This window comes from Bos grunniens, chromosome 9 (genome assembly GCF_055505025.1).
Source record: "Bos grunniens cultivar Pamir isolate PY7600 chromosome 9, Bosgru_T2T1.0, whole genome shotgun sequence".
Lineage (NCBI taxonomy): Eukaryota > Metazoa > Chordata > Mammalia > Artiodactyla > Bovidae > Bos > Bos grunniens.
In genome coordinates, this window is record NC_141173.1 from 87431370 (window position 1) to 87457832 (window position 26463).

The 26463-nt window shown below is 36.7% G+C and overlaps 1 protein-coding gene and 1 pseudogene across 7 annotated transcripts in view; one reads left to right on the forward strand and one right to left on the reverse strand.

Moving 5' to 3' along the window:
• Positions 1 to 26463, forward strand: part of TAB2 (TGF-beta activated kinase 1 (MAP3K7) binding protein 2) — an 85620-nt gene that overhangs the window by 21355 nt on the left and 37802 nt on the right. For 2 of the 7 annotated variants that reach the window (XM_086318227.1, XM_086318233.1), the window contains exons 2-3: positions 3442 to 3590; positions 23281 to 23471. The exons of 1 other annotated variant lie outside the window; for it this stretch is intronic. In XM_086318227.1, the coding sequence (XP_086174353.1) occupies positions 23370 to 23471 (102 nt within the window). In that variant the 5' untranslated portion in view covers positions 3442 to 3590; positions 23281 to 23369. Of the gene's footprint in view, positions 1 to 3441; positions 3591 to 8496; positions 8630 to 10223; positions 10393 to 19866; positions 19936 to 23280; positions 23472 to 26463 lie in introns of those variants that run through there. 4 more of the 7 variants (XM_086318229.1, XM_086318230.1, XM_086318231.1 and 1 more) reach the window with 4 other exon arrangements.
• On the reverse strand, positions 17900 to 18392 carry LOC147366290 (large ribosomal subunit protein eL30 pseudogene; annotated as a pseudogene).

The window sequence follows — 26463 nt, forward strand, 5'->3', positions numbered from 1 at the left end:
TCCTGAAGAGGTTATTGAATTTGGTGATTTGAATGAAACCATTACCAAGGGAGGAAACTTGAGGGCAGATTAAAGTAAAGTTGAGGCCAGAGCATTACTGCTCAGAGAAGTTTGGAAAGGCACAGATGTTAGAGAGAGATGGCCTGGCATGGCTTGTTTATTCCTTGCATTGTTGTTGCAGACTTTTGTTTGCCTGTTTGTGTTCCTTACTGGATTAGTGATAGGCAGAAAGCAGGAACTGCAGTTCATTCTCATGCCTTGAATAGAGTAGCAATTTTAATAAATAGCTTTGTAAATAAATACTTGCTGAACAAGACTTAACTAGTAAAGAAAATTTTTGTGTATGAGTTTGTGCATAATGTATGTTTAAGATGGTTAAGACTTAAACATATTCTTAGATTGAAGTGAGAGACTGAAAAGAAAAGGTGTTGGTTTTCTCAAAGAAACAGGAAAAAAAGGGATAGGATCTGGAGCCACAAATGAAAATTCTGATCTTAACTGGTAGAAAGACTCTTCCTTACGAAAAGCACCAGATAATTATGTATTTCAGAACATGGAGGGGAAAAAGTAAGCTTCCATATGCTTTTTACAAAACCAAGATAACATAAAATATGAGCATAAAAGAAGATTGCACACCAGTCTCACATAATTTGATGCAAAAAATGCATAATAAAATCAAATGGAATCTAGCATTACATTAACAATACTACAAATGAGTGGTATTCCTGTTAGGAATAAATCAGATTAAGTCATATTACGTGATGGGACATGTGAATATCCTGAGGGATATCAAAAGAAGGGAAATCAACATTTGTTTCTAATAAGAATCCTTAGTGAAACAAAGAAATGAACATAGATATATAAGATTTTATATATCTCAGACCAGAAGCCAGCATTTTGTTACTAGAAATGGTGAAATACTGGAATTTCTATTTTAGTATTTAGTGAAATACTAAATTCCTTTTAAAAACTCATGAATCAAAAAAGGTCTGGCTGGCATTACTGTTACATAACATTGTCTTGAGAATGCTGGCCAGTATAATTAGACCAAAAACAAAATAAGAGGTGTAATTATTGAAAGGGAGGAGGCACATTTATTTGTAAATGACAGTTTATATCTGGAAAATCCAAAAGAATCAACTGAAACATTATGTGAGTAATGAGATTTCAATGTGATAATCTGGTTATAAAATAAAAACACCAAAAATTAATGGTTTATCTAGAAAAGTGTTTCTTTCGATGGTCTGTAAACTGAAAGCCTATCCATATGGGTTAATGAATGGGAATCCTCATTCTTAAATACTCTTTATTATGCCTTCTGGCAAAACTTAACTTATTTTATCATCTCTAAGTAAATCATCTATTTTGAGTAAGATTCTTTCCATGTTAACTTTTACAACCTCTGAAATAAAGTTGTAGTAGTGAACACATTTAAAGTAAACTTTAAGAAAAGAAGGTTTTTTTCTTTTCTTTTTAGAATTCTTTGTGGCTTGTGATACTTGCTCTATTACTTGGTAATGCCAGGGAAGGTGTAATCTGAGCTCTGAACCATATTTGGTAAATAATAATTTTATGTGGAACCCACTGTTCTATCAGTAAGAGGAAAATTATTGCTCAAATGTAAGGCTTTTCTACGCCCTTAAAGCATTTCCTGACTTAAAGACCAAGTTAGATCATATATTGATTCCTTTTGTTTTTTAAAAGACACTGTATCCCAGTTCTATAATGTTTTGACTAGAGATGTGTTGACAAAAGTATTTTCTGCTTAATTTGAAAGAGGAAGAATTACCTGTCTCCTTACTTGTTTACCATTAATTCTCTTTATCCTAAATGTAAATTGTTTTGTTTTTGTTTATCATCAGTTCTCAGAATTGAGCTCTCTCACATTTGCCTTGTTCTGGGATCAATGTTGATAAATCAGGTTATCTCTCTTAGGATGTGATGCAGTTGAGTTATTTAAAGCTAAAGCTTGCCACACAGCTGTCGTTTCAGCATTTTATGAAAATGAAAGCTTAAGTATACTCATGTTTAGAGCAAAGCTTTCCAGGTGGCATAGTGGTAAAGAACCCGCCTGGCATTGCAGGAGATGATAGAGTGTGGGTTCGATCCCTGGGTCAGGGCAATCCCCTGGAGTAGAAGATGACAACTCACTCCAGTGTTCTTGCCTGGAGAATCCCATGGACCGAGGGCCCTATCAGGCCCTAGCCCGTGGGGTCACAAAGAGACTGACACAACTGAGCATATAGAAAGCTATATTGAATACCTACTGTCTGCCAGGTTGTTAGGTGCTAATTCTCATGACAATCCAGTGAGGTAGGGAATGCTATCCCGTTTAATAGAACAGAAACTCCTGCAGAGTTTTAGTTTGTACAGGAACCAGATTTGGAACCTAGATCTTGCTCTACCAGAATATTTTCATCTACAGCATGCCATTACAAAAGGTGGAAAATTGACCCTGTCCTTAAAAACTACTTTCATTCTGTTTTGCTTTGCTGTGTCCTAGTTACTAGAAATGCAGGGAGTTAAGTTCTTTGCATCCTTGTCTTCACTACTTTTTTGTCCTGTTACAATCCTCACCATCTGCCATCATTGGACAACAGCAGAAGATTCAGTTTATTTTGACTACTGTGGGATTGTGTCTCTTCTTTCTTAGACACTCCTAAAATTATCAGCTTGCCAAGCATAAGAACATCATTTCTAGGCCCTAGTAATCGAATTAGTACAACAGTCTAACATTTTTAATAGCCTACCATTTCTGTAACCTTTGTACTTGCAAGTTTTCTTGTGTGTGTTTTAATAATGTGGACCTAACCAAAAAAAAAAAAAATCATTGACTCTATTTTGGTAATGGAAAAAAGAATTTCTAGTGTGGTTAAGAACCACATCTTATGAGCTGTTCTTTGCGTCCCTCTTTAAGAATTACCAAGTGTTTTTAAAAATTGGAACTTTATTTCACTGCTTAGATGTATCTAAAGCATTTCTTAAGAAAAGTCTGAGAACTGATTGTAGGAATTTAGGGAAACAGAAGGTAATTGGAAATAAAATAGCAAAAGAGAAGAGTAAAGTGACCTAAAAATGAGAACTTTACAATTCCAGTCTTACTAATGAAAATGAACTTACTGTTGGTTTTCTCGTTCTATATACTCTGGTCCCATACTGGACAGTCTGTTGCTGAAAGCCAGTAGAGATTTCACAAAGGCTACTGGTATAGTTTCTAGAATTGGGAGTTTAGAGCAGAGTTGGGTAGATGAAGACAATGAATTAAGTAATGCAAATATCATCTTTTGGTAACTTGTATTTAAGAGAGTCTTTTCCATTTAAGAATATTTCCTATGTGAGACACTGGGGACTACCTCACTGCTATTAGCTCACAATGTTATCTGGTCACGTTTCTTGTTCTGCCTACCTCTAGTTTACTCTAGTTTCTCTTCTGCTTTCAAGGCTCCAGACCCAGTTCCTGGACCTGCCCTGGAAAAGAAGTATCCAGTAGAGATGAGCTCACTGCAGTTACTTAATTAAAAATTTGTAAGCTGCAAAAATGGCAATGGGCCAATCAAGAACAGCTACCATTTGAATTTTTCTATTTCCAGGTATGCTAAAGTCCATGGCACCAGTCAAGCTTAGCCATGTAACTGCCTTACTATGAAATCTATAATAAGCAAAACTTTACTTTCAAAACTTTGGTCATCTTGCTTACAGTGTAGTAACATCCCTAACTACTGGGTGACATGCAACTAGTATTGACTTTAACATACCATTTGCCTGACTATTTCTAATTTAACTTGTTTGTAACAGCAAACTAATGGAAAAACAATTAAAGAAAAATTAATTGGAAATGCTATTGAGTTAAGCCCTGTAAAAATGTACAAAAAGTACTCTGGTCTTCATTGAGAAGTACAGAAACAACCAAACTGTCTTCCTTTAAGAGGTTCACATATGGTACAAGTAATTTAGAGAATTAAATAAATGAAACAGTTCTCTGTCTTGAGGTCCTCAACTAATCTACACTGTGAGTACCTTCATATAAAGAGTTAATATGGTCTTCAAAAATGTGGGTGGGGTGGGAGTGGGGAAATTGAAAGAAAATTCCTGGATAGAATCAGGTAATGTATTATGTAATAGTTTTACCTGAAGAATTTAATTCTGTTTTAAATGTAAGTATATAACTAGTATTTGCTATATTTTTACTTGATTGCCCAAAAGAAACCAGGCGAGAAAGTCATCAGTAGCTGGAGTTGTTGTGGAAGGTAGCCGCAAAACTAAAAATTAAGGTAGATTTTAACTGAGAAAGAACTACTTGTGAATGTTTAGAGGGCTAAGTTAGCTTTTAAGGATATTTATCACTTTTACTAATTCGTATAGATTTAGAAACAGTTAATCCATAAAAGATGACTTTATTTGCTAAAGGATAGATGACCATACATATCTTTTGATTTTAAAGTTCAGTTCAGATAGGTTAGAGATTACCCAAAGTTGAACAAAGGAATTTTATATCCCACTTGTGATTTTAAAAGATGATTCTGATATCCTAGCTTATGCTTTGTATGCCTTCCTCCAGTGTTCATGCATATAATGAATTTAATGTCAGCCAGTCTTGTCAACGTTAGGTCACTGATTCTGTGCCACTTTATTTGTTTAGCTTTGAAATAATTATATCTCACTGAGTGCTGAATTAGGGCATGAAAGAGAGCTACTACCAGAGTTACTAGGGTCGTTACCACTGGTAGATGAATTGAAGGGGAGATAAGAGAGAATTGCTTCTGAATTTGAAGTCTTACTAGTTATCACTGGGGCTATGAGTAATGGTGAAAGTTTTCTACATCATTGAATGTAAATTGTATATAAAACACTTTATTAGGTGCACTAGGGATGTAAAAATAAATTAACCTTATTTTCAGTGGGCTTATGGACAAGTAATACCATAAAAAAGTATTATAATAGAGGTGGAAAAAACTGTAGAGAAAGTAATATTTCTACTGAGCCTTGAAGAGTAGATAGAAATCCTTAGCAAGAAAGACAAGAGTATTCCTAAGTTGTAGAAGTCAAAGTATATAATGTGTTCTAAAAATTGTAAATAGCCCAGTATGCCTGCAGAATAGTAGGGTATAGAAGGATATGGTGGATGATGGAGCTATGCCACACGTGCTTTCAAATGTGTGATGAAGGAGTTTGGATTTAGTTCAGTAGGTCATGAGAATCCATTGCAGATTCATTTCTTAGCATTCTCGCACTTAAGTCAGTGAGTCTTTTGAAAAGCTGACTGCAAGAGTGAGGGTTGAAACTTAAAAAAGTTAGAGATTAGGCAGTAGCAATACCTATGAAGGCCAGCACTTACTCTTATTTGATCAAGCATCATGTGTGAAGAATTTTACCTGTAATTTCTCACTTTTCCTTACAGGAATATTGTGAGAACTGAAATAATATAGGTTAACATTGTTCAGCACAGAACCCGATCCTTACATGATCACTTACACAATCACTTTGACTCACCAAAGTGATCATGCTGTAAGCTCAGAGGAAAGTGCCCTTGTCCACCTTTATGTGTGAATTTTTAAATCCCATCTGTCAAGACTCCTAATGATTGAGCATTGTTGCAGTTATTAAGTATATTAGTAACAATTTCAGCATTGATAGCATAGGCATAGGGTTATTTGAAAATACATTGAATTGGCTCAGTTCTGGTACTTTGAAATAATTCTATGCTGCACCTACTCTCTGACCCCCCATATCAGAATACAAGTAGTGTTATGGGGAAATACATAGAAAATATACAGGAAATACTTTTATAGGGAAAATATTCTGCTCTAATCTCCATTGTTTATGCATAATTATACAAAAATACATGAATATATATTCTTATAAAAAATTATAACAGAGATGACTATATCTCCTTGGACCACTTTCTGTCTATGTGTTCCTTTCCCAGCCAGGTCTCCAAAATAATTAGTGTGTATCCTTTCAGAGCATTACCTGTGCATTCATATAAAAATACCTGTTTCAAACTTTTTTTGGTGTCTTTTTTTTTTTTTTAACACAAGGGCATCATTATACATGAGTTTTGCATCTTTTTTAATCCAGTAATGTCTTAATAGGCCTTTGCATATAATTATTTGGCTATATCTTACTCGACTTAAAAACAAAATTGCTGTACATTGATTTACTCATTCATTCCTAAACGGTTATTCAGATTGTTCTTTTAGTGATATACACTGAAGTGACATTCTACGTCCATGGAGTCGCAAAGAGTCGGACACGATGGACTGACTGAACTAAACTGACATTCTTATACGCTCCTCTTTAAACACATATGCTTGTCCGTAGGATGGATACTTTATATTGTTATAGATGGAGCTCTGGTACTTCATGATCAGCAACAAATTTTCATTCGCAGCTGATGGTGCTAGCACTGGATAGTGACACCACAGTTGGGAACTGGCCTGGAAAACAGCTCTGCTACTGACTTAGTTGGAATTGTAAATACGCTTCTTAATACATCTTTCCATTATTCTCTTCAGTTAAAAAGAAAAAAAAGTGGAGTAACATTTGTCTTCTCTGCTTCACGTGTGGGGATGATGAAGTGAGATAAATGCTATAAGAAGTCTCATATAAATCTGAATTCTACTAGTTTATGATTTTCTCAAAAGCAGGAACTATATTTTATTCATCTTTGCATATTTAGAGCATGTTACCTGGCTTACAGTGGGCAGTGTTTGTGGAATGAATCACAGACATTAAGGTGAACCAAAAAGTAGATTGTATTTATGAAAATTCCAGGCCAGTAGAATTTTCTTGATCTTGTACATAATCTGGAATCTGTGCATTTTTCATTGAAAACTTTCCACCTTTTTAGCCTTAAACTCACTTCCCTTCTGCAGTACAGCTATAATTCTTCAAATTTATCCTGTTCTTTCATGGTCTTTTCCCTAACACAAACAGTTGTCAGTGATATCCTGCAAGACTCTTTATGATTTATCTGTAATGGTGAAGTCCAAGTACTGCGTTTTTTGTGAAATTTCTCCTGCCTCTCCTCAGTTCCTGAGTTCTAGGCACTACTGCGTCCTGATCTCCACTGCTGCTTATATACCTCTCAGTGCCGCACAGTGAGTGTTACTGAATGACTGCGTGCCCGCCTCTGGGACTGTGTGGAATGTCACAGAACCAGGCAGGGCTTGGAACTTCAGAGATAAATTAGGTGGATCTGGAAAGTGAGAGGCGTGTTGTTCTTGCTGACTTGTGGGATTCAGCACATATGGGGCAGAGGAAAGCAATTAAGATCATCTATGATATGCCCATGCCTACCCTACTTCTTCAGCTTCATCCTGTATCACACTTTCTCCCTGTTCCTCTCACTCCCTGCCCTTCAACATGAACCAGCTACTTGTGGTTACCCAAACTTGCCATGCTGTCTGATTCAAGTCTTTTCCCAGGCAGCTACTTATGTTTGAAATTTTCTTCCCCTCTTGCCTGCCCACCTGGTAAACATATTTTTATCTTTTAAGACCGAGCTTAGGTGTTGCCCTCTCTAATTAATCCTACCCTTAAACTCTCCACTTCCCTCAGAATTGATTGGCCCCTCCTATGTTTCCGCTGTGCACTGCAACACAGCTCAGTTACAGTTCAGTTATTATGTTTACTTATTGATGTATTTGTCTTCCTCTACTAAAAGGTAAATTTCTTGAGTGTTGAAAAGTGTGCTTTTATTAATTTTAATATTTTCAGCACCCACTATAGTAGAGAGTGAGTAGTAGACTTGCAACAAATGTTTGCATAAGCAATGTGTATAGTATATATGAAAATATATAACAATAATGCATTAGAAAATGTGTCATAAATCAAAATGTTGAGTAGATGATCACTTTCATATATGTTCATAGTTTATATTGTTATGAAAGTCATTCTAGATTTATGGATAAGTATTACATAATGAGATTTTTGGTTCTTTATTCAATTATATGATATTAAATTTTCTCTAAGTGTATCTATAATTGGAGAATTGTGAAATAGCTTTATATATAATAAATATGTTGAGATAGAAGTTTCTGTACAGTTTTGAAATTATTCTTGACCATCTAATATAAAATTCATCCCCCATAACTATAACAAGATTAACAACTGACTTTTTAACAGTTCCATAGTGTTAGATTTGAAACACTGGCACATACTTAACAAGATTATGTTAAATTCGATGAGATAAACAGAAGAAACAGGTCAAGTAAGGGGCTGAAACTGCATGGGAATCAGTTGGTGAAATTTCTTCTAACTTTCTCTAAATCTTCATCTTAAAATGTCAATTTAGATTAATATTATAGCCAAGTTATTGTAATTTTCACATGTCATTGAGTCTTACTTAGTCCATTCCAAATGTTTATGGTGGATGTAAGATGAAAACTGGTTCTTTCAAGTGCTTTCATTTTCTTTTCTGCTCTTTTTTCCTCTTTACCTATAAATAGGAGTTCATTATCATATCATTTATTTATATTGTGCTTTCTTTTAAAGATATTTATACAGGAGATGGATTATCCAAAAATTACATTAAAAGGGGCACACTCAGAAGTAACTTTGTTTCCATCTTAAAGCCCTAATGTATTGGAAAATAATAATGAAGTATGAATTGGAAAATACACACAAGGTAGTTATATAATATGTTTTGATGAATTATAACCATTCTGCCTTAGATTTATTGCACTTTTCTTGATCCTTAGAAAATGGTAGCACTCACCACAAAACCACAGTACATAAATTGCCAAGTGTGGCTGACTTGCACATTCCTTTTAGAGGAACTTATAACTGCTAAACCTTTTAACCATAAGAAATGGTCAGTATTCATGCACTTGAGGCAGTGTATTAATGAGTAAATTGGGAATTTTTTTTTTAAGAGGAGATAGAATGGGCCATTATGTTACATCTTAGCCATTTGACATGTATAAAATTACACTATTAATATTGTTTTTCTATAGAAAATAAATTACTATAGGCTTATAAAGTTGAGAAATACATTTTCTGGTAACATAATCCTTTGTTCCCTTTAAGCTTTTAAGTAACACTAAATCTGAACATGATAAGTAATTCAAGTCAGTAGCATTTAGGTGACTTAATTTGATGTGTTTCTATTATTTTATTTTTGCAAATATGTAAAGTGATTCAAGACTACAGCTGTTCTATGCTAAAGTTTATGCTAAAGATGGATTATATTTATTCTTTTTTATCGTAAATGATGATAGTATTTGAATTTTAGATTTTTAAATGCCATAGCTGTAATTCTTACATTTTAACTCTTAGGAAAATAATTTGATATTACAGACTTTGGAGAGCAGCAGGTTTGCTTTAATAAAGATGTAACATCATGTTCCAAGAAATACAATTCTAATAATTTGCTGTTAAAAGTAATTTTGAAATTTTCATTCAATTACATTTGTAGATTATTTTAAAATTAATTAAATGTGAAGTATCAACTATTATATCCCTGGTGGCTCAGAGGTTAAAGCGTCTTCCTGGAATGCAGGAGACCCGGGTTCGATCCCTGGGTCAGGAAGATCCCCTGGAGAAGGAAATGGCAACCCACTCCAGTACTCTTGCCTGGAGAATCCCAAGGACGGGAGAGCCTGGTGGGCTACAGTCCATGGGGTCGCGAAGAGTCGGACACGACTGAGCGACTTCTCTTTCACTGACATTTGATGAAATACTTACGTCATCAGTAATGAAAGAGGTACTTAAAATAGTGTATATAATTAGAAAGATAATACTTTTTTTTTTCAGTTTACTTCTAAAATCCTTATTAAGGCCAAAAAGTTTCAAAACTTGCTTTAACTTCAAAAAAAATTAACAGCTAACTCACTGCACAGTCATCAGCCAGTCCACAGAAGAGACACAAGTTAAACTTAGTAATAAAAAACTGTTAACATCATACTGACAACCAAGTACATAAGTTGAAACACTCCCCCTTCCCATTAGACATCCTGGGAAATTTAGTAATGGTTGTTGAGGTTATGTGTCCCTAAAAAGCACCACTATAGTCAAAAACTAAAATATAGAACCCCACAGGACTTAACAAGAAAAATGGAATTGGGGTACAACACTCAGAATGTCATCAGTGAACATTTTAAAAAGTAGAAACCTTAAAAAGCATGATACTGTAATTTTACACATGTCACATGGCTAAGAAATATGTGTAAGTACTTATATAATATTTATACAAATAAATACTGTACTTTGCTTTTAAACAGTCCTAAAGTTTGCCTTATAGAAGGAACTTTCACATAGTTGTGGAAGCTTGTTATTGCGAAGTGAAGAATGATTTTTTGAAATCGGAAAGAAAGTTGAACACAAGTTGTGGATGGGTGTGACTGATTCCTCGAAGCTGCAGTAAGCTGAGGTTGCTGGCAGATGTTTGAGGTGTGTTCATGTTTACATTTTGAGTGTTCATAGGCAGCTTGTTTCAGCTGAGTGTGGTTTTTTGCATTCACCTAGTGTTTCTGACAGATGAATTCACAGCAGAATTCATTTAGTGCTCAAATTGTTGCCTAATATATCAATTGCATTGATGCACTTTCAAAACACCTATTATAGCAGCACTCACATATAGCCAAGGGTAAGACAAACACTGTAGTTTGGAGGGATAGCTACCACTTTTTATAGTAGTCTTTAATCTAGATGTATTCTGATCTTTATTTAGAGATTTATTACAACAGATACTTACTGAGCATCCACTACTTGCCTTCCACTTTCTAAATATTTAAGATACAGCAGTGAACAAGATAGTCTCTCCACTTTGAAACTAATATTACTTGTGTAAAAGTTTCTGTTTGTTGTCACAGTTTGGTTTTAAGAGGTAAAATTGGATAGATGAATGGACCTCTGGTTTAAAAAAAAAAGAGTCTACTGGGCATCAAGACTTTTCTCTAACTCCCTAAATTATATACGTTTATAACATAATTTTCTAGGGGTCTGTCCAAGCTGAGATTCCATTGTTTATAGAAAAAAATTAGTATCTCTGGAGGTCACTATGGAAATCGGAGTTAAATTTTAGGATAGTATATATGTTAAAACGGAACAACCTCTTACCTTATTGTCTATTAAGCTAAAGGAGAATCCCAGTGCAGTTGAGAAGTGAATTTTAGTTTTATGTATTTTGTCCTGTTCTTCCATGATATTCAACATAAGCTATATTTTTCTTTGTTATAGTAGTAAATTTGTCCCGGTAAAACTCAACCATGTACAAACAGGGCAAAGATTGAAATACATATATTGATTTACATAATGATAGGCTAAACCATTCGTGTGTCTCAAGACTGTCTATAATAAAAGCCACTGTACACTTACAGCCTTCATCAACCTTTCTCATCTTCTCTTGTAGATACTCCCCACCCGAAACTCTTTCTTCTTAATCCTCTTTCCTCCTGTCCCTCCTCCTTCTAGCCAAACAGGTGACTGACTCATTGTCTCCGGAACCTGCCTAGTATTTATTGGATTGCCTTGCTTCATACTTCAACCTTGTGATGATTTAAGGCCCTTCCACCTCCTCCCTCAGGCCTGAGAGCACTGTGAACACCTATAGCACAGTTTATACCACTTACCTGGCACTTATTTTGAACCTAATATTTGGTTTTCAAGTAGCTTTGTCTGAGTTATCCAATTAAGACAAATGATTGTCCCATATACGTGGGAAAGGAAGGCCTCAAAGGCTTTGTTAGCAAAGTAATGTCTTTACTTTTTAATATGCTGTCTAGGTTGGTCATAAATTTTCTTCCAAGGAGCAAGCGTCTTTTAATTTCATGGCTACAGTCACCATCTACAGTTATTTTGGAACCAAAAAAAAATAAAGTCTGTCACTGTTTCCATGTTTCCCCATATATTTGCCATGAAGTTATGGAACCAGAGTTTATACTTAACCAACCATTTAATTGTCTCATCTTACTAAATGAGACAACCCCTACTGATACAGAATTGTGGGCGAAATATTTAGCAGTGTTATTTATGTTTTTAGCTATTAATGTGTTCTTTCACCAGAAAATTTTAGAAACAAATAGTTAAAACAATATTATTTCTTGAAATTCTACTGCTTAGGAAAGTTTTAAGCTTACCTGAGAGTAACCCTCTTCCAACAATACAAGAGAAGACTCTACACAGGGACATCACCAGATGGTTGACACCAAAATCAGATTGATTATTTTCTTTGCAGCCAAAAATGGAGAAGCTCTATACAGTCAGCAAAAACTAGACCGGGAGCTGACTGTGGCTCAGATCATGAACTCCTTATTGCCAAATACAGACTGAAATTGAAGAAAGTAGAGAAAACCACTAGACCATTCAGGTATGACCTAAATCAAATCCCTTACGACTATACAGTGGAAGTGAGAAATAGATTTAAGGGACTAGATCTGATAGAGTGCCTGATGAACTATGTTCATCAGGTTCTTGACATTGTACAGGAGACAGGAATCAAGACCATTCCCAAGAAAAAGAAATGCAAAAAAGCAAAATGGCTGTCTGGGGAGGCCTTACAAATAGCTGTGAAAAGAAGGGAAGTGAAAAGCAAAGGAGAAAAGGAAAGATATACCCATTTGAATGCTGAGTTCCAAAAAATAGCAAGGAGAGATAAGAAAGCCTTCCTCAGCGATCAGTGCAAAGAAATAGAGGAAAATAATAGAATGGGAAAGACTAGAGATCACTTCAAGAAAATTAGAGATACCAAGGGAACACTTCATGCAAAGATGGGCTCAATAAATGACAGAAATTATATAGACCTAACAGAAGCAGAAGATATTAAGAAGAGGTGGCAAGAATACACAGAAGAACTACACAAAAAATATCTTCACGACCCAGATAATCACTATCGTGTGATCTCCAACTTAGAGCCAGACATCCTGGAATGTGAAGTCAAGTGGGCCTTAGGAAGCATCACTATGAACAAAGCTAGTGGAGGAGATGGAATTCCAGTTGAACTATTTCAAACCCTGAAAGATGATGCTGTGAAAGTGCTACACTCAATATGCCAACAAATTTGGGAAACTCAGCAGTGGCCACAGGACTGGAAAAGGTCAGTTTTCATTCCAATCCCAAAGAAAGGCAATGCCAAAGAATGCTCAAACTACCACACAATTGCACTCATCTCACACGCTAGTAAATTCTCCAAGCCAGGCTTCAACAGTATGTGAACCGTGAAATTCCAGATGTTCAAGCTGGTTTTAGAAAAGGCAGAGGAACCAGAGATCAAATTGCCAACATCCACTGGATCATCAAAAAAGCAAGAGAGTTCCAGAAAAATATCTATTTCTGCTTTATTGACTATGCCAAAGCCTTTGACTGTGTGGATCACAGTAAACTGTGGAAAATTCTGAAAGAGATGGGAACACCAGACCACCTGACCTGCTTTTTGAGAAACCTATATGCAGGTCAGGAAGCAACAGTTAGAACTAAACATGGAACAACAGACTGGTTCCATACCGGGAAAGGAGTACGTCAAGGCTGTATATTGTCATCCTGCTTATTTAACTTATATGCAGAGTACATCATGAGAAACACTGGGCTGGAGGAAGCACAAGCTGGAATCAAGATTGCCGGGAGATGTATCAATAACCTCAGATACGCAGATGACACCACCCTTATGGCAAGGAGTGAAGAAGAACTAAAGAGCCTCTTGATGAAAGAGGAGAGTGAAAAAGTTGGCTTAGAGCTCAACATTCAGAAAACTAAGATGGCATCTGGTCCCATCACTTCATGGCAAATAGATGGGGAAACAGTGTCAGACTTTATTTTGGGGAGCTCCAAAACAATTGCAGATGGTGATTGCGGCCATGAAATTAAAAGACGCTTACTCCTTGGAAGGAAAGGTATGACCAACCTAGACAGCATATTAAAAAGCAGAGACATTACTTTGCCAACAAAGGTCCGTCTGGTCAAGGCTATGGTTTTTCCAGTAGTCATGTATGGATATGAGAGTTGGACTATGAAGGATTCTTAGAAGAAGGATTCTTCTGCTGAGCGCAGAAGAATTGATGCTTTTGAACTATGGTGTTGGAGAAGACTCTTGAGAGTCCCTTGGACTCTCAGGAGATCCAACCAGTCCCTCCTAAAGGAAATCAGTCCTGGGTATTCATTGGAAGGACTGATGTTGAAGCTGAAACTCCCTTACTTGGGCCACCTGATGTGAAGAGCTGACTCATTAGAAGACCCTGATGCTGGGAAAGATTGAGGGCAGGAGAAGGAGATGACAGAGGATGAGATGGTTGGATGGCATCACTGACTCAATGGACATGGGTTTGAGTAGACTCCAGGAGTTGGTGATGGACAGGGAGGCCTGGCCTGCTGCGGTTCATGGTGTCACAAAGAGTCGGACACGACTGAGCGACTGAACTGAACTGAGAGTAACATTTAATTTATTCATTAATAAGACTTTGACACTAAAGGGCAACACTTTGTCAGTTTTAAATTATGTAAATCTAAGTAGTTTATATAAGGTATATTACCAGTTACTCCTTTTTTAAAAGTTGGATCTCTGGGATTTTAGCTTTGCTCTGTCATTTACTTTGTATGGTACCTCCTGGTCAGGAGCAGGTGACTAGAATCTTTTACATATCTGTATAGTCATCATTTGGGAGTTTTGTTTATTTTTTAATCTTTTATAGTCATCATTTAGGAGTTTTGTTTATTTTTTAATCTTTTATCAAGGTTTGCTAAAAAGTAACATATCTCATCTAAATCTGTAACTTAAATGGTAGAATAGTAATGTTTACCCCAGCCCCTCCACTCTCACATCTCCCCATTTCCCCTAGGGTTAGAATTGCAAGAGCTTTACTGCTTTATTGGACTTGATGTAAAGCCAGCTTTTAGTCATACGTGATTAATATTCTATAGCTCTTTCATTAGCAACACACACACTTTTCTTCCCAAAAGACCAGTTTGGAAAGGACCTTGGTATATAGTCCACCCCTCATAATCTATTAACTGGCTAGGCTGATAGTATTTATAGGGAAAAGTAATATAAATATTGAATACGGATTTAAGCAAAAACTGTGAAATAAGTAATTGGGCAGATGGACATAGGAGTAGAGAAGGATGGTTATATTATGGTATGAGAACTAAGTTACAAAGCTAACTCTTCATTTTCCATGGTAGGAAATCCATAGAAAATGCGTAAAATTGAAAAAAATCAAGAAATAGTCCTATAAATCATCTTGTATAGGAATGTGAAGAAAAAGCTTAGTGTTGACACTGGAATATGGAATAGGATAAAAGTGGAGAGGCATGAGGCAAGGAAACTGCTGGTTTCCCCAATAAACTTTGTAATACTGTTTGGCTTTTAAAAACCATGTATGTATGTTCTTCTTTAAATTTTTATTTAAATTTTTCATTATAGGGTAGGTCAAAAAATTAAGATATCTTAAAATCAATTTTTGTGTTTAGTATTTGGGCTGGAAGGAACGTTGGCCTTTTAGGGAAAAATTAATAATGACTATGTAATTTTCATATAAAGTATAACCAAGAATATTTTTCTTTGTGTATTCTTAAATTATATGGTAGGATTGTCTCCTCTACACTGGTTAATTAATGCCAGCACCAAGGATGCCTCTCAGATGTTTATCTGCAGCCCAGAACTCTGAGCTCCAGGTCCATATATCCCAGCTCCCTCTGTGATATCACTGTTTTGAGGTTGTAAAGGTACCCTAGACTCAGTATGTTCAAAACTAAACTTTGTTTTGTTTTCTTGGACCTTTTCTAGCTTGTTCCTTAGTTTATAGATGGGACCAACCATCTGAACAAATACGAAAGCAACCTTTACAACCTCCTTCTTTACCCCAATATCTAACCCAAGTTCTATTAAATTTTACTTTCTAATTATCCCTTCAGTTTTTCCTTCTACTCAGTGTCCATTGTTGTCTCTACAATTACAAAGTATTAACTATTTCTTAGCTAGTTCAGTTCAGTTCAGTCACTCAGTCATGTCCAACTTTGTGACCTATGGACTGCAGCATGCCAGGACTCCCTCCCTGTCCATCACCAGCTCCCGGAGCTTACTCAAACTCATGTCCATTGAGTTAGTGATGCCATCCAACCATTTCATCCTCTGTTGTCCCCTTCTCCTCCTGCCTTCTTAGCTAGACTAAAGCATTTTTCTAACTGGTCTTCTCATCTTTTGCCATTTTCTCCATACTGTAGCCATTCTTCACACATACATGATTTCTTGATCATGTCACCTTTCCTGCCTCTGAGCTTAAATCTTTCAGTTTCTTCTCATTACCCTGAGAATAAAACCTCCAGATTTTAATGGCCTATACAGGCACTGCATGATTTGGCTCCTGCCTTTTTCTTGCTGCTGCTGTCTATAGTTTTTCCTAATATACTCCCTTGTAGTCTGTTTTTGAATGATGTGAAAGGGATGAAAAACGTTACTGTGTCAGCAATGAGATGGACTGAGATAGCAGTCAGCAGATCTGGTAGCAGAAGGCAGACAAAAGAGGAAATAGTGGGCAAGTTAAAATAGTTATCTAAATTATTAGCTTCTTTTGATGTGTCTTTAATCCAGGAATTTCTGTGACTTGGAGAGCAAGGGTATGGACTCTAATACTTGTATCTCCAGCATGGTTCTGCTGCGTACTAAACACTCCTTAAATTCATGGATTGTGAATGGATGATGATAGTCCAATTTTAAATATCCAGGTACCTTATAAATGCTCAAATTTTGTTCAGACCTGTAAGTCCTGTTGCTTTTCTTGTTGTTGTTTTTTGATCTGGAGGCTATGGTCCCTTCTTGGGAGTACAGTTAACAGTTACATGTGTTATACTACTCTTACAGTCCTGGAAAAATTCACCATAGTAAATGGTAGTGAAAGTGAAGACTTGATAATTATCATAACATGCAGTCTGAGCCATTAACTGATACTTAGTACTCTGCACTGTCATAATATTGAGAGGTTAGAAATAAGTTGCTTACATACTCTTAAGAAAGGAGATAACATGGCGCATTTTTTAAATCTTTCCAGTATACTTACGGTTGGGTTTGTAGTGCTGTATATACTCTGCTGGGCTTCCCAGGTGCCTCAGTGGTAAAGAATCCTCCTGCCAATGCAGGAGACACGGGTTCAATCCCTGGGTCAGGAAGATAGGAGGAAATGGTAATCCTCTCCAGTATTCTTGCCTGGGTTCAATCCCTGGGTCAGGAAGATAGGAGGAAATGGTAATCCTCTCCAGCATTCTTGCCTGGAAAATTCCATGGACAAGGGAGCCTGGTAGGCTACAGTCCATGCGGTTGCAGAGTCAGACACAATTTAGCAACTGAGCACAGCACACAGCAGCACATATACTCTGCTACTATTTAAAATCATTAAGAACTTATTCCTCCCAGATTATTTGAGCTGGCAGCAGGTTAGGTGCTAAAAGTTTGCCCCATTGTTAGAAGCATTCCTATAAAGCATGATTTCTTTATTCTTTTCTCAGAAGAGCAGTCATTTTGCATCTTAACCATAGAAAATGCATTTCTGTTTATTATTAAAAATAATTTTCCAGATTAAATTGTAAGGTATTTCTTGGTTTTCCTTTCAAAATTAAATAAATACCTGTTTGTTTCAATAGTGTGTTTAGTTGTAAAGCTTATTCACTCACCCACAAGGCTACATTTAAAAACAGTTATCTTGCTTTGTTCTTAAAGTTTACTTTTGGTGGATGCAGAATATGGGTTAATTGTTTCTTTTGCCTTTCAGCACTTGAATTTTGTCTTTTCAGTATCTTCTGGCCTTCACTGTTTTGATGAGAAGTCAGCCTTCATTTAAATTGTTGTTGCCCTTTATTTTATTTCTTGGACTGCTTTCAGGATTTTCTTTTTCTTTGGTCTCATATCACTGACTCTTATGCTTATGTGTGATTTCTCTGGCTTTGTCTGTTTAAGACTTGCTGATCTTCTTGATCAAGATCTTTTTGCTTGTTTGTTGTGTTTAAAGCAGACTCTGACCAGTTTTATTATAGAAAATTTTTCCATGATTGGCTTTTCACTAATCTGTTTTGGCATGCTTCTAAAGATACCAAATCAGCTGGATCAGTGATAGCCATGGTTCTTATTCTGGTATTTCCCATACCCTGTGCCCAAGTCAACATTATTGCCACTGCAAATGGATACCAGTTTTGGCTGACATGGCGTAATTCTCTGTTTCAGGTTTCTTCAACCTGGGCAGTTGTTGATGAGGATGACCAGTTTCACATTGCCTCATCTTACCATTTTCAGGGCCTGCATGTACCCCAACATGTGCTTGCCACTTTTCATAAGGAGTTGGAATCTTGGGTTGATACGGAGTCTAGAGTTGAGTGATTTAGGCAACTTTATTGTCTTCCTTGTGACCACCATCTTCCTGCTTTAGGTGTGAGATGGCTCCCAACCAAGAACAACCTCCAAGATGGGCAGGGAGCCAGTCAAGTTCTTGATGTGTAAATTTAGATCTTTTATTAACTTGGGAAAATTTTTAGACACTGTTTCATTAAATACTTTTTTCTATCCCATTCTCTGTCCCCTTTCCTTCTGGAATTCCAGTTACAGGTATGTTAAGAGTTACTGATTCTTTCTCACAGGTCCCTGAGGTAGGTTCATTTCCCTATCTCGGTCATTTTTTTTTCTCTATCCTTCAGGTTCTAATGATTTCTATTGCTGTGTCTTCAAGTTCATTGACTCTTGTCATTTCCAATTTGTGATTAAACCTAGCCAGTGAATTTTATTTCAGACGTTTTATTTTTCACTTCTTGAATTTGCATTTCTTTTATAGTTTTGTTTTGTTTTTTTCCTTGACTGAGAAATCCAAGCATATTGGCCCTTGCATTCTTGAACATAGTTAAAATAGCTGCTTTAAAATCCTTATGTGCTAATTCTAGCATCTGGGTCATCTTGGGCTTGGTCTCCCTCAGTTGCCTTTCTCTTGACAATGGGTCAGTTTTTCCTGTTTCTTATGTGTAATAATTTTAGATTATAACTTGGATGTTATGAATGACACATTTTAGAGACTGAAGTCTATTGTGTTCCTTTAGAATATGTTGATGTTTGGTTAGTGGTTTGCATGCTTGCTTGTTAGTTTTAGTAGGCAGTTAACTTGACTGAACTTAAACTACAAACTGAAACCTCACTTTTGTTACTTTAACTTTAGCCTGATTGCTTGGAATCTCAAGTCTGTATAGTTTGGGAACCAGAGATATATGTAGATATTATACACAAAATTTGGTGTTTCTCTCCTTTTGGTGATTTACTTGCTAAGTTTTCAGCTGTTGTGGTCATGCCAAAATCTGTCCTTTGGTTCATTAAGTGAATTAGACTGAAGATTTACTTGTTTGGGCTTTTGCTGTGCAAAAACAACTGGGATGTGCTCTCTGGCTAAAAACCATTTAAAAAATGGAAAGTCACCCCATGTTGTCTACTTCTTCCAACTACTGACTCTCCTCTCCTCCTCCCAACCCCCAGCACCACCACTCCCACGTTGCTTTTTCTGTTTTCAAGCTCTTTATGTTTTGTCTAGTTACAGAAGTTACTCATGAGAGCATCAGTCGAGTAGGAGCTACTTTGCCATTTCAGGAAGTGGAATCCCTAAAATACAATTGTGCGTTTGAACAATTTTCTTGTTAGTATACTTGATAGTCATATAAGAGTTTTTTCAAAGAACTTCAGAGATTTCTGTGTATGTGTTAATAATAGAATGAGTTGAAATTTATTTTCATCCTCTTTTAAATACGAAAGGTTGTCCTGAATTTAGACTGAGGATTTATTTATTTGCCTTTCCTTCAAATGATAATTTCCAAATCTAGATTACTTGAAATGCATTTTAGAAGCAAAATACATGAAGAAACCATACAGTAAAACCTTTATTTCATCTAACAAATGTTACATCTTGGACCTAGGCCCTGGGAATACAGCTGTAAACTCTGAAGTTCTTGATCCTGTGGAGCTAATGCTTTAAGGATAGGCAGGTAGGTAGATAGGTAGATATGTCAGTGTTGATAAAATGCTATGAAGTAAAAGCAAGGTATGAAGATGTGATAGGGAGAGAGAGGAGAGAAGTGTGGCAATATTTTAGGTAGAGAGATTGGTCAAGGAAGCAGTCTGATCAGAGATCTTAGTTAAGTGTGAGAGAGCCATGCAAATATCTGAGTGGAAAGGGTTCCAAGCAAAAGGGGCCACAAGTCTAAAAGCCCCAAGGGAGAAATGAGGTTAGCTTCTCTTTGAGAGAGAACCAGTGTGAGGGAACTCAGTGTGCAACTGAGGGAACAAAGACAGTGGTAGGAGATGAAGTCCCAGGTGGTAGTTAGCCAGGGGTCTTGTGTTACAGGATTTTGCGCTGGGGAAATGATTGATTGATCTGATTTACTTTTCACAAGGATCACTCTGTTCCGTAGAGTAAGAGGTAGGGCTGGAGCAAAGAGTTAAGCAGGGAGGAGACCTTGGCAGTGGCAGTCTAGGTGAGCTGTGATCATGGCTTGAATAAGAGCAGTAATAGAGGTGGGAAAATGTGATCAGATTCAGAATAATTCTTTTGCAGATAACAGCCAGCAAAACTTGATGATAGATTAGATATGGCATGTGAGAAGGACCAGCTGAGTGATTGATGGTACCATATATGGAGGTGAAAGAGATTGGGAAAGATTTGGTCTGGGTAGGGGAAATTAAGAGTTCAATTTTGGACATACTAAGTTTGAAGTGAATTTTAGATATCCAGACATAGATGTGAAGAAAGCAGCTGGTCATGTAGCCTGGAACTCAAGGGAGAAAGAGCTCCCTTGGAGTTGGACATATAGATTTGCAAAGCCTTTGTTTAAAGTAGTGTGTTTGGTTGAGATTACCTTGACAAGGAACATAGGTGTAATCGAAAAGAAACCCTAGGTCTGAACTGCATAACTCACCGGTGTCCAGAGGAGGATCTGACAAAGAAAACTGACAAGGAACTGCCAGTGGGTGGGTAGAAATCCAGAAGAGTATAAATCTCAGAAGCCAAGTGAAGAAATTGTTTGAAGAATGGGGAGTGGTTGACTGGTTTATGAACTGAAGAGAGATCTAGTGAGATGAGGCCTGAGGAGTGACATTAAGTTTAACAATCTAAAGATCCTGGGCAACTTTGATAAGTAGTTTCAGTGGAGAAAAACTATGAAGACCTGACTTGGTAGATTTTAAAGTGATAAGAGGGAGGAAATGAAGACAAAGTATAAACCATCCTTTCAAGGAGTTTAGCCTGAAAAAGGGAATGGGCAGATAAATGAGTTGATAGCTGGAGTGAAGTCCAGAGAGACTTTCTCAAGATCAGCAATGCTATAGCATGTTTATTGTCCCTTATATTATGTTTAAATATCATTTACTAATTTCCAGTAATCTTCTTTTCTCTTGCAACCCATTTGTAGAAATATTACATTGGGTGCTAAAATATTATGTGTGTGTGTTTTGGAAATAGATTTGGGAAATCTGTAATGCAAATAATTTGGTTTGGCAGTGCTTTTACCTAGGAGATGTAACTAAGCTGAAGTCACACAGACAAAAGAAGTAGGGAAAAATTAACCAAATGATGGTAAAAAGTTTGAAAGTCTTTACCAAACATGATATCTAAATGAGCTTTTATTCTATTGAGGATTCAGGAGTTCTGTCATAACTAACTTTACTCAAAAGTGTTTTAATATCTACTGTTACGCTGAACACTGTCTACAGAGTGCTAGGTGTGCAATAAGGGACATGAAAGACCAATTTCTGTATTCATGGAGTTTATAGACTTGTATTTAAGCTTATGGAAAAGAGAAATATTACAGATAAGAAATTTGTTTTAAAGAGATCGTCTTATTGTTAAATTTATTCTAAAATTAATTGTATTTTAATTATTGTACAAATAGTATGATTTTAAATATTTTAATATGTTATATAGGTTTAATATATTTATATGCTATTTATATCCCAAAGAGGCTTTAAGATTAAACATAGTTTATGTTAAGTGTTAGGGATATAAATAAATTTGGTATTTCTCAACTTGGACCATACATTAGACTCTCTTGGGGGGCTTTTAAAAATCCATATGCTCGAGGTAGGCAGGCAGGTTAGGCAGGCAGGTCAGGAGTTCGAATCCCAGGTAGGGTGTAGGACTTAGGTGGGTATGTAGGTAGGTAGGCAGGGCCCTAGAGCTAGGAGTAAGATAGGAACACCCTCTCTTTTTGCGGGGCGGGGCGGGCGCCGGAAGGGGCGGGACAGAGACCGGAAGCGCCCGCGACTTTTTTCGGGCAGGGGTTTTGATTTTTGAATTATTTATTTATTTATCGCTGATTAAATCACGGGTTTAGGGTTAGTGTTAGGGTTAGGGTTCGCGTACCCCGTCCCCCCGACACCCCGCACCCCCAGCCCCGAGGCCGGGTTAGGGTTTAGGGTTAGGGTTAGGGTTAGGGTTCGCGTCCCCCTTCCCCCCGACACCCCGCACCCCCACCCCCGAGGCCGGGTTAGGGTTAGGGTTAGGGTTCGCGTCCCCCTTCCCCCCGACACCCCACACCCCCACCCCCGAGGCCGGGTTAGGGTTAGAGTTCGCGTACCCCTTCCCCCCGACACCCCGCACCCCCACCCCCGAGGCCGGGTTAGGGTTAGGGTTAGGGTTCGCGTACCCCGTCCCCCCGAAAAAAAAAAAAAATCCATATGCTCATGTTGCTCCCAACCAATCAAACCAGAAGCTCTGGGGTTGGGGCTCAAGCATTAGTGTTTTAAAATACTGATTTAATAAAGACAGAGGGAATAAAATGCTACCAAGCCCCTGAAGATGAATTGATTACACATTTAAGGATTAAGTACATCTGAAAATTAAGATAAAATATCAGTGATATCAATGTAAGTCAATGATTTTGATTTACAGATCATTTTTAGATAGAGCATGCAAAGCTATTTGTAGAACCAAAGTTTTTTAGGATCCAAAGTTTAAAAAATTTTAGTAGAATAAATAAGATTACTCCCTTAGGCTGTCCTCTGATAATTAAGAAAAAAATCAGTGACATTACTCATATTTTCCCTTTTAAAACAACCTTGACAGTAATTTCTTATTTGAATGCCTTTAGGCACATCCATTATAAAACATACACAAATACATAGGAATTAGAAAATTTTAAAGTTTGCCATCAGTAGTTATAAACTGAAAAGATAGTGTAACTATCCTGGAAGCATTATAAGACTAAATATTTTTATAATTTATACTAAATGTTAGATACTAAAGCACATACCCTATTGCATTGAAATTTTAAATCCATGATAATATTAATTCTATAACAGTTCTCATTAAAATTTTTTTTTTCTTTCTTTCACAGAAAATGCTTGGACAGAAGAGATGAGTACTATTTCCACTAAGGCCTAGAATTGCCTATTGTACAAATAGTCCTGATCAGGCAATATACGAATGGCCCAAGGAAGCCACCAAATTGATTTTCAGGTTTTGCATGACCTGCGACAAAAATTCCCTGAAGTACCTGAAGTTGTTGTATCCAGGTGCATGTTACAGGTCAGTGTTTAATGATTTCTGAATTTATTAATACAACTTGGAATTTTTTTAAACATTGGAGGAAAACACTTTTATCTTCTTTGGCATTAGTGCAGTATGATGGAGAGATGAGCTTTGATGTCTGATAGTCATTTAGCCTTTAGCAAGTTCTAGGCTCTCTGTTTCCCATCTGTCATATGGATAAAACCTGCCTTGTAAAGTAGATGTGAGGATTAAGTGAGATCTTATATAAAGCATTAATATATGGTCCACATATATGATGAGCTTGCTTGACTCCTTTACCCAGTTTTGCCAGGAGAACTTTTAAAAATTCCAGGTCTTCCACTTCATATGAAAATGAGAAAATCATTAAATAAGGAATCAGGAAACTTGGGATCTAATCCTAAATGGCACCCTAAGCATATTTGACAAGTAATATGCCTTCTTTTGTCCTTTAGTTTTCTTACCTGTAAAATGGAGGGATTTGACTAGACAGTGCCTGAAGTCCCAATTCTAAAGAAAAAACTTTATTTTTATATTTTTTTAATTTACTCTGTAAGTTTTCCATTTAATATCACTCTCTAATACATTTTTAGATTTTTCTTAGTACATACAATTTTAGAAATACATAATTCTAAATATTTCGTGATAGTGTACTTTCTCATTTGATTAAACTGGAAATCTTTCTGTCAAGAAAAGTTTCAGCTTGTTCAAATGGAGATAAAGGTGATTGGGGCTCAGACATATTTACTCTTGTTGAATAATTTTTAAAGTTTTAAATTCTATGAAACTTGAAAAGGCTCAATATCTGTATTGATATCAAGCATCTCCATTTTGTTCACACTCTGTCACCTACTCCTGTACACTCAATTAGTCTCCCACCTTTAGTCTAACCCATTTTGGTCTTTCCAGTCTGTCTGTCTCACTTCGGATAGAAATGTCCTTTTAAATAATTCAGATTTTATCGTATATGTATTTACCTGCTTAAAAGTCCCATGGTTGTTACCCATACCCTTCAGAGTAAAGCTGATAAATCTTGATGAGAGCATACTAGATCTGTGATCTAAAATCTTGCCGCCTTCTGCAGCATGACCTCTTGCCTAGTCCTTCCTTCCTCATATCCTTTGCCATAATCATCCTCAGCTAGTTGGAATTCTACAAATATGTCTGGCTCTTTCTGTGGTACATTATTTAAAAGCATATGTTTTGAGTTAATAGTACTGTATTGTATATTTGAAATTTGCTAAAAGAGTAGATCTTGAGTATTCTTACTGCAAAAAAAAAAAAAAGGAAGAAAGAAAAAATTGACTGTGTGGAGTAGTGAATGTGTTACTTGTGGTAATCATTTCACAACATATAAGTATATTAAATCCTCCCACTGTAACCTTTAAAAAGAATCATGTTGTCCAACCTAATTATATACAGTTTTTTATTTATCCATCATACCTCAGGTAAAGCTAAAGGGAAATAAATTAATTTAAAATTTTTAATAATAACAAGTAGCATATGTTTTGTGAGTAAAAGAGACTTGAATTCAATATTTGACAGTTAATCGCAGCAATTGAATTAACTTCTCTGACCTTCATTTTCCTCAAGTGTACAATGGAAACTTTAAAAAAAACTTCACAGAGAATTAAATGTGATAATGCAGGAAAGCAGCTAATAGGATAACTGATTCATAATGAGTGCTCAAGTAATGTTAGCAACCAATATGAATAACAGTAATAATAGTGGAAGGCCCATAATGAATATTTGGTGAGTGAATCAGTAGTCCATATTTGTTGATATCAGATGTGTAATGAAAATGAAAGAGGAAGGAAGGGTAATAAAAATGGAGTCAAAAACTAAAGAAAATCTGAAAAGGAGCAGCAACAGTGAGGGGACAGTATCTTCTCCTACAACTCAGGTTCAGTTCAGTTCAATTCAGTCACTCAGTCATGTTCAACTCTTTGCAGCCCCATGGACTGCAGCACACCAGGCCTCCCTGTCCATCACCAACTCCCAGAGTTTACTCAAACTCTTGTCCATTGAGTCGGTGATGCCATCCAGCCATCTCATCCTCTATCATCCCCTTCTCCTCCTGCCTTCAATCTTTCCCAGCATCAGGGTCTTTTCCAAGGAGTCAGCTCTTTGCATCAGATGGCCAAAGTATTGGAATTTCAGCTTCAGCATCAGTCCTTCCAATGAATATTCAGGACTGATCTCCTTTAGGATGGACTGGTTGGATCTCCTTTTAGTCTACGGGACTCTCGAGTCTTCTCCAAAACCACGGTTCAAAAGCATCAATTCTTCAGCGCTCAGCTTTCTTTATGGTCCAACTCTCACATCCATACATCACTACTGGAAAAACCACAGCCTTGACTAGGTGGATCTTTGTTGGCAAAGTAGTGTCTCTGCTTTTTAATATGCTGTCTAGGTTGGTCATAGCTTTTCTTCCAAGGAGCAAGCATCTTTTAATTTCATGGCTACAGCCACTACCTGCAGTGATTTTGGAACCCCTCAAAATAAAGTCTGCCACTGTTTCCACTGTTTCCCCACCTATTTGCCATGAAGTGATGGAACCTGATGCCATGAGCTTAATTTTCTGAATGTTGAGCTTTAAGCCAACTTTTTCACTTTCCTCTTTCATTTTCATCAAGAGGCTCTTTAGTTCTTCTTTGCTTTCTGCCATAAGGGTGGTGTCATCTGCATATCTGAGGTTATTGATATTTCTCCCAGCAATCTTGATTCCAGCTTGTGCTTCATCCAGCCCAGCGTTTCTTATGATGTACTCTGCATATATAAGTTAAATAACCAGGGTGACAATTTACAGCCCTGACGTACTCCTTTTCCTATTTGGAACCAGTCTGCTGTTCCATGTCCAGTTCTAACTGTTGCTTCCTGACCTACGTACAAGTTTGTCAATATTTGTGCCTTGAGAACCCCATGAACAGTATGAAAAAGCAAAAATATAGGACACTCAAAGATGAACTCCCCAGATCAGTAGTGCCCAACATGCTACTGGAGATCATTG